Source organism: Nannospalax galili, unplaced genomic scaffold (assembly GCF_000622305.1).
Source record: "Nannospalax galili isolate Female #2095 unplaced genomic scaffold, S.galili_v1.0 scaffold2937, whole genome shotgun sequence".
In the NCBI taxonomy this organism is placed as follows: Eukaryota; Metazoa; Chordata; class Mammalia; order Rodentia; family Spalacidae; genus Nannospalax; species Nannospalax galili.
The window spans coordinates 153,524-162,942 of NW_008339366.1; the positions used below are offsets into that span (position 1 = coordinate 153,524).

Here is a 9,419-nt window from a genome sequence, read left to right on the forward strand (position 1 = left end):
ATTTAGAACCGACTATACATTGTTATGTTTCTGTCACTGGAAAATAATTTGAGTATTTGGTCAGCAGAGTCTGTTTTATATTTGTTTGGGGATAAAAACTAACTGTATGTGAGCATTGTGGTTGATGCAAGCATTTGACTTGAATGTATAAAGATGGTGAAAGTCGAGAATTAATATTACTTTCCACAGTTTGCTAATGCTCCCTAGATCTGCACTGAAGACAGTAACATTTTACATCTTCAGTGGACTGAGTCTATCTGCTCCTGGCTTGCTCACCTCCCCTGGTGAATTTGTTCTGGATTTCAGAGCATCACACATAGGACAGCAGGTGCCACTGCAGCCCTGTTGTATCAACTTGGGACCTTCCGAGTTGAGCAAGTCAGTCCTCCACCTTGCCCCTCCTCTCACTTAGGGGTCCTTTCACCATGGCATCCTGTGGTGGGGGCTGCTACCTCTTCCTCTCACTTCAAAACTTATTACTTCACAATTCTTTCTGCATTGTGCTATGTTCTTGATTCACTTTATACATCTTATTCATTAAAGATAGGGTCAAGACTTTTCTAGTTTTGTTATTCTTGAAATATTACTTTAATGTCTCTCCTGAGGCCAAGAACTGTCATGGCATTGTGCACATGACTAAGAGGCACACACAGATTTGTTCTCTGTATGCTCTGCTGTAGTTGGGGGTTGGGCTTTTATAAATGAACATATCCGGTCAGTTATTAATAGTGGGGTAGAATAGAGGTAGGAGAACATGGTAGAATTCTGGGCTGTGGGAGGCACTGTTTTTATCTAGCGCTCTGGTCTAGAATCATGCCAATTGCACGTAGTATGCTTAGCTTCTCTTGATCTGTAGATTCTAATGTGTTTGTGACCATACAGAGACTAGAAATAAATGGTAGTTAATCAGAGTGTGGGGATTATTGATGTTATCATGAAGTTTTGAATGAGTAGGGGAGTCGAGAGAAGGAAGAAAGAGACAGAGGGGGATGAGTGGAAACTCAACTCACAATTCCACAATCAACTTCAAATGGGCTTTAAAGAATTACTGTGGGGACTAGAGAGATGGGTCAGCAGACAAGAGCATTGGCTGCTCTTGCAGAGGACCCGAGTTCAATTCTTAGCACCTACATGGCAGGTAACAACTGTCCACAACTCCAGTTCCAGGGGATACTATGCCCTCTTCTGACCTCCATGGGCATTGCATGACAGGGTGCACTAACATACATGCAGGCAGTACACTCATACAGTAAAAATCATAAATAAAATATTTTTTTAAATCACTGTGATCACAAGCAAGAGGGCTTGGACATTTATCCCTCAAAATATCATATTTGGGTACATTCTAATTCTGGACAGATATCTATAAGCATGAAACCAATTCAAATATTAAATAGGTGTCACCTAATAAAGGTACATTTAAAATACAAACCCCTCTGTATGTTCCTATGGATGTTGAACAAATCTGTCAAAATATTTCATTCATTTTTTATTCTGATAATTAATACTTCAATAAATATACATAATTAAGAACTCAGAATATTTGGTTATTATGAAAATTTGGTGACTAGCTTTTTAAATCTATCTGCTTTTTTTACATTTTATTTCTGAGGTCTTAAATTTCATATTTACCTATAACTAAGTAAAATAAATAATACGCATTACAATGGTGTGGGATCAGAACTGAAGGCATATAATTTATATTTATTTTAAAATTACATGTAATTTTCACACTATATATGGCACATCTTGCAATAGAATATTGACAGTATTTTATATATTTCAGGCCACATTTCAAAGCCAGAATTCTTCTCTTTTTTGTATTTCAAAGATTGACTAAAGCAAGTGTCTAACTACTCAAATTGGCAATGGATATTTTCGTGTGGATGGTTTCTTCCTGTCACAGTTTTCCAGAGTTTCTGGGGTGAATGGAAGCTGAAGCTGTGGGACTGTGATTTCATTCTTACATGTCCTACCCCTAAGAACAATACAGGATTCCTTTCTGGTAATGAAGAGTCAGAATGACAGCTCTGTGGTCGAATTCACCCTCTTGGGCTTTTCTAACTTTCCTGAACTCCAAGGGCAGATGTTTGGGGCCTTCTTGGTTATTTATCTTGTGACCTTCATGGGAAATGCCATCATTATTGCCATCATCTTCCTGGACCAGAGTCTCCACATCCCCATGTACATGTTCCTTCAGAATTTATCCATAGTGGACCTGTGCTTTAGCACAGCCATCACACCTAAAATGCTGGTGGTCCTGACCCTTGAGAAAACGACCATTTCTTTTGGGGGCTGTTTTGCACAAATGTATTTGATTCTTCTCTTTGGTGGGACGGAATGTTTTCTCCTTGGGACAATGGCTTATGACCGTTTTGCTGCCATCTGCCATCCTCTATCCTACCCAGTGATCATGAACAAAAGGGTTTTTATGAAATTAGCAATATTCTCATGGGTCTCAGGGATCATGGTGGCTACTGTACAGACCACGTGGGTGTTTAGCTTCCCCTTTTATGGCTCTAAAGAAATCAATCATCTCTTCTGTGAGACTCCCCCTGTGCTGGAGCTTGCATGTGCAGACACCTTCCTGTTTGAAATCTACACCTTCACAGGCACCGTTCTGATTGCCATGGTTCCCTTCCTGTTGATCCTCCTGTCTTACATTCGCATCATCTTTGCCATCCTGAAGATGTCTTCCACTACCGGGAGGCAGAAGGCCTTTTCCACGTGTGCCTCTCACCTCACATCTGTCACCCTCTTCTATGGCACAGCCAGTATGACTTATCTACAGCCCAAATCCAAGTACTCACCGGACACCAAGAAACTGATGTCCCTGGCTTACACACTGCTGACCCCTCTGCTGAATCCACTTATCTACAGCTTGAGAAACAATGAGATGAAAAGATCTGTCATGAAATTATGGAGAAGAAAAGTGGCTCTACACATGGCTTGACATGTTGGAAGCATGGTGCTTGAGGCCACCAAATTAAACTCTATGAATTTATAAAAGGGTTAAAACAGAACAAATTTCTTGCTAAGAATTTTATTTCTTGATATCTCCATGTTTGAAAACATTCTGGAATATCTTCTATTTTAATACTGTAGTTAATGTCTTTTAAAAGGTACATGTTTCTATAACATGTGTGACACACAGTTTATTGGCTGACTTTTTATTATTGCCCTGTAGGTCATTACTAGAGTGTTGCCATTAAGATGATGCGTCAATAAACATGTAGTTCCACCTGTCTATAACCTGAATGATTTTATTTTTGTGTGCTAGATTTCTCAAAAGGTGACTGAGGAGCGAATAATATTGTTCATTTAAAATATATATTAATTTAGTTTGTGTGTGTGTATGTGTGTGTGTGTGTGTGTGTGTGTGTGTCCGCGCGCGTGCCATGGTGAGCATGTGGCGGTCACAGGCTCTTAACTAGGAAGCAGGTTTCACATGTGTTCATAAATGGAAGATAGGGGGAGTTCTTCCTCATCTTATGTGAGCCCTGTTTGGATAGCCTAGCTGTTTTAAAGAAAGCAGTGTCTGTGTGATTTGTGCTATGTGGCATCCTCTCATTTGCCACAGTCTCAAAAGCTTCCTAACCACATCTGTGAACATCTGTGGTGCTCAGCCAGATGACCCGATGAGCATGCAATCCTGCAACCTCCTTTGCTTTCCTGTTAAGTACCAAGGGAAATACTATTTCTATCAGGCCCATTCCTGGCCTCAACTCCCCCACATCCCTGAGAATGAAGATGGAAAGAATGTGGATTATGTCCTGACCAAAATGGAGGAGGATCCTGATGTTGTCCCCATAGATATATCACCTCACTAACTGTGAAATGCTCACTCTGGTACATTGGCTTGGTCCAGAAGCTGATGAACCAGGCCTCATGGACCATGATCACCAATGTATGTCTTTGCATGGTAGGAAGAGGAACCGGGCAGCCTTGCACTTTTATTCTAACACCCTCAACATCCAGGTTAGTGAGATGGAACCCAAGCACTACACAGATGGAGAAGATGCTACAAAGCAGGATGGCTCACAGATGGCCAATGAGCTGAGTTGGCAGCTGGTGCTGAAGAAGGAAAGATGTGTGTCTCTGGGCTTCAGGGAGAACCAGGAAACACACTTCCTGTTTCTGAAGAGACCTGTCAGTAGGAGAACCTGGCTGGACATGACAGTGGTGGTAATGTCAAGGATAGCCCTGGTGTCCAGCACAGCTTGCAGGACTTGATTCCACCCTCCGGAGCCTGCTTGAGCATCACAAGTCTTTGTATGTGAGACACATTTGTCTTCTGAACCCTGGCTGTATACTCTGCAGTTTCTATTCCTGGGTCATCTCAGAGAATTCGCTTGTTTATATATAAAAAGATAAATTAAGAATAATAATGATGATGTTAATGTTGATTGTGATATTACTTCCTGCCACCTGAATTCCCTCTGGGTCTCCTGCGTGATCAGACAAACTATATAATATATTTTATATGCATTTATTAACTTACAAAGGAATGAGTACCCAGCGCCTAGCCCCGTGCCTCCAGCATCTCAGCTCAGAGCCAGCCTTATCAGACTGTGCCACAACTACTGTAGTCACCACTAGCATTTGCTCACACCTCAGGGCACAGCGATCTTGCCCCAGGTCCACAAGAGTCAGTCCATTCTATCCTTGAGCTGCTGGACACGGGCTACCCCCAGCTCACAGCTTCCCCACAGCTAGCAGCTTCTGTTCCAAGATGACTCCCAGAAGCCCCTTCATAGTCCACCAGGCCCTGCCCATTGGAGGAACTAGCCAATTGGGAGACACTTCCTATTAGAGACACTGTGAGGATCAACTATACTAACAGTATTAGTGGGTTATCACAGTGTTGTTCACCTTTTAGTCTATGTTTCCTCAAGATGAGGAAGGACTATTCTTTGAGCCTAGGTATGGGGTTGTGCCGAGAAACATAGTGAGACATTATGCCAGAAAGAAAAAGAAAATAAAGTTATAATATTACTGTTACAGTGAACAAGTTATAAAATAAGAATTGGAAACTCTTCTATGCCAGGCAGTTTTAAGACCTTTGCCTTCCTCTCTCTTCTTCCCCCAAATTTCAGCTCTCATTGTGGAACCAATTCTTCAAATAGTCTTTCCTTTTCTAGGTATGTCAACAACACATGTACTGGATCTTTTGGCTAGCTCTGTGTGGTAGATAGCATTAGTGTCAACTTGACACACCTCGGTTGAGGGAACCAGAATTGGGGACTTGCTTCCATAGGACTGGACTGTGGCCATGTCTGTGGGGCAACTTCTTGATTGTTGGGTGATGTGGGCAAGTGGTGCCACCCCTGGGCAGGTGGGCCTGTGTTGTGTAAGAAAGCAGGCTGAGCAGGAGCCAGGGGAGCAAGCCAGTAAGCAATGCTCCTCCATGGCCTGTGCTCCAGCTCTTTCCTCCAGGTTCCTGCCCTAAGTTCCTACCTTGGGCTCCCTGATGAACTGTGACCTGAGAGATGTAAGACAAATAAACCCTTTTCTCCCCAAGTTAGTAGTGGTCAGAGTGTTTTGTTACAGCAATGAAGAAACAAACTAGGACTCTCTGTGAGTCTGTATTCTTCTGTTTTTCTTTTCCTTCTTACAAGATCTCTAATGTAGCCCTGGTTGTCCTCAAATTTGCTTTGTAGTCAATCTTGACCCACCTGCCTCTATCTTCATCACTTCCGGCTGAATTTTTCACTATAATTATTTTAAGCTATATTGATATTTTGATTATTTTATTTTTATTGAATATTTGCAATTTTCGTACAATAGAGTTTGATGGTATTTAGATTCCGTTTTCTATGCACACCTCCCCCACTGCAGCTGCCAGTAGATAAGAAATGGAAACAACTTAAACGTCCCGTGACTGATGAATAGATAATAAAAATGTGGTGCATGTACACAATGGAGATCTACTCAGCAGTAAAGAAAGATGAAACCCTGAAATCTGTTCATAAATGGGTGGAACTAGAAACTGTTGTACTCAGTGAAGTAACATAGGCTCAGAAAACAACTGACATATGGTCTCTCTCGTGTGTGGATCTTAGCTCCAAATTCCTGGATGTGAGTATATATCCTGATGTAACCACAGGAGCCAGAAAAATGGAAAGGAATCATGGGGATAAAGGAGAAGAAGGAACTGGAGAGAGGGGCATAGTAGGAGACAAGTTTATTAAAGGGAATGAGGAAAAGTTGTTTTTAACTGTGGAGGGAGTAGTGACGGTTTTACTGGGGGGGGGGTGAGAGATGAGATAAATGATGTGTAGGTGGTGTGAAAAACCAGAGGAAAAAGTATTAGTTCAAAGCCCTATTGAAAAATACACATACAGTAAATATATAAGTGCTTGTGTGTAGCTGAAGGCTATATAGCAAAAAAACAGTGACAGGCAGGAGAAACCTCCCTTTGAGTTGTTAGGTTAATCCAAGAGACTCCCAAAATAACACAGGCTACTGCCACAACCCTTGATTGTTTCTCAGAACTCTATGTAAGATCCTATTGCTGAAGACAGGTCAAACTTCGGACATAGGACTTTTTTTTTGTCTTTTTTGTCTTTTTTTTTTTTTTTTTTTGAACAGCCCCAGCTGTCCTGGAACTCACTATGTAGACCAGGCTGGCCTTGAACTCACAGAGATCCATTCAAGTTACTGAAAAAGTAGCCATCTGATTACAGGATGCAGTAGTCTGGATGAAAGGTCAAAAATACTGTGTTTTAGAAGATATTTCTCAACTGGGTGTAGTGGCCCACACCTTTAGTTTCAGCATAAAGGTGGTAGAGGCAGGTGGATCTCTGTGAGATTGAGGACAGCTTGGTCTACGTGGTGAATTCCAGGCCATCTGGGGATACTGTTTCTCCTGGTTGAGCACATATGTGATTCTGTATCTTCAGGTATTTGGCAAAACAAGACAGTTCCTTATGACAGATTGCATATCCTGTCTGATATCTACACATTGTTATGTAGTATATACTAGGCAAATGGTGTTCTCTAAGGATCTAAATCTGGTTGAAATGAATAAACTAATTCATATATGATTGTGTTAAATTCTATAGCAAAAGGAAAAGAGCAACATGCCACACATCTCAGGGCTCACGGTTTTTCTTCCACTTGGCCATGAAAAGATTCAGTTAATGGGACCGGAGAGATGGCTCAGCAGTTAGGACACTATCTGCACTTGCAGAAGACGCAGGCTCCATTCCCAACATCCGCAGGCATGGCATGACCATGGTGCACTTCATACATGCAGGCAAAACACTCACACATATAAAATTAAAATAAAATTTAAAAATTAAAAACTAAGCTCTGTAAGGATTTATTCATTTCTATAACTCTACTATACCATTCCCAAGGATTTATATTTTTATTTTGTATTTTTATTTTATAAAATTAGTTGCTTTATAAGTTTTAGGAATTCCTAGCTCTTGGGCTCAGTGGGTGAAGGCACTTTCTGTGAAGCCTGATCATCTGAGTTTAATTGTCAGGATCCACATGGTAGAAGGAGAGAACTGATTCCTGCAAGTTGTCTTTTAAATATATTTTATATATTATTTTTATTTTATGTGTGTGACAGTATTGCCCGCATGTATGTAAGTGCACCCATGTTGTACAATCCTTGTGGAGGTTAGAAGAGGGCATTGGAGTCCCTGGAACTGAGTTCTGAATGATTATTAGCCACCATGTGGGTGCTGTGAATGAAGCCTAGATCCTCTACAAGAGTAGCCAGTGCTATTAACCACTGAGCCACCTCTCCAGCCCTGAAAGTTGTCTTTTGACCTCCACATGTGCACTATGGCACATGTATGTATACATGTATACACACACACACACACACACACACACACACACACACAGACAGTCTAAATGCTATAAAACTTCCAAATTCTTAGCTCAGTTTTTGGTGACAATTTATGTCTGCTACATGTTGCTTCCATGGATGTTCTTCTGACCTCCTTTGCTTTCCGTGTCCCTTTCATCCTCTACTATTCAGTTTCGGATATTACTGCAGTGTATGGCCTCATTAGGTCTGCTGCTGTGCTGAAGAAGGGTGTGTTCCCTCTTGACCATTTATCTGTGGTGTCTGTTTGGAGAAGGGGCACCGCCACGTTCCCTCTCAGCATGAATGACTCATGATGAGCAGAAACTTTCCCCACAAAGTCTCCACTCAATCTTGAACCAGATTTCACGATTTTAATTTTCATTTAAGAGTTTAGGGGATGTGGATGCATTTGAAGTCTGAGAATCGGTGTTGTAAAATACAGAGTACACCTTCATACAAAGATAAGTTTGTTCCTCCTCTGCTCTCATGCTGTCAGAACACCGGAGCTCACAGAACACATGGCCTTACAGAGGGCTTTCTGAAACTTCAGTAGACCTGAGTGATCCTGTGATTACCAATACGTACCTGCTTCTCTTTTTGCCCAAACAGGTCCAGGGAGCCTTTATTACCACCCTTTCCATGCCGTTCTCTTGATGGAACAAGGGGCCTGTGGCTTTTGTCCTCCAGGCGTGGCACTGTAATCATTTCCAATTTCAGTGTGCATCAGATGCAGGAACAGAAAACTCCAAGGGCATACTCAGAGGGACGGTCCAGGCCTGCGAATAAGCTGAATAAGTTGGGATGGATTCCAGGGATAAGAAGTGAAGAGCTAGGAGTCACAGCCACTCATTTACATGCTGAGCTGGACACACAATGGTGAGTTGTGAAGAAGCAGATGAACTGTGTGGGAAGCTTACAACATGAGCTCATTTAACAGGGTGAGCATGGGATCCTCTAGGCGTCAGCTTCTCATCCCTGAGAAGGATGCTGCATCTTTCCCATGAGGATTCTGCCTCCTACCTTTAAAAAAAATAAAAAATTTTAGCTGACATTTTTATGAAATATATTTTTGTGTAGATTCATATGTAATTATAAAAGACGACAAAGGAAGACATCTATACACTTTGCCCGGTCTCTCAAAATGGCAATATTTTATAAAACTAGTATTGACATTAATACAATGTCTCTTATCCTACTCAGTTCCTGTTATTTTACTTGTGATCGTTGGTGTGGGTGTGGTAATGTTCTATAGAATTTTGTCACCTGCATGTGTTTTTGTATCTATTGTCATAGACAAGACTCTGAAGAGTTCCATCCCTGCAAGGATCCATCCTGCTACCTTTCGTAATCATACCCAGTCTCCAAGATTCCTAGCTCCTGATAATCACTATTCTGTCCTCCCCACATTATAACTGGATTTAAGGCCTGAGGCTCAGGATGAAACCCACACCTAGCACTCTTACTGGGGCCAAGAACCAGTGGCTACACAGGTCATAGGTGCTAGGGGACAGCCTGCTGCTATTCTTCTACTAAATGGGCATAGTATTCAACTGAGTCCTCATGACTGACTCTTGTACCCGTAAGGTAGTGC

The 9,419-nt window shown here is 41.7% G+C and overlaps 1 protein-coding gene and 1 pseudogene across 1 annotated transcript; both read left to right on the top strand.

Annotated features, from left to right (window-relative positions):
- Nucleotides 1–1,978: 1,978 nt before the first annotated feature.
- On the top strand, nt 1,979–2,953 carry LOC103734810 (olfactory receptor 10A3-like). The gene has a single exon (XM_008833881.2). The coding sequence runs from the start codon at nt 2,009–2,011 to the stop codon at nt 2,951–2,953; it is 945 nt and encodes a 314-aa protein (XP_008832103.1). The 5' UTR covers nt 1,979–2,008.
- A 601-nt stretch (nt 2,954–3,554) lies between these two features.
- On the top strand, nt 3,555–4,280 carry LOC103734815 (annotated as a pseudogene).
- The last annotated feature ends 5,139 nt before the right edge of the window (nt 4,281–9,419 follow it).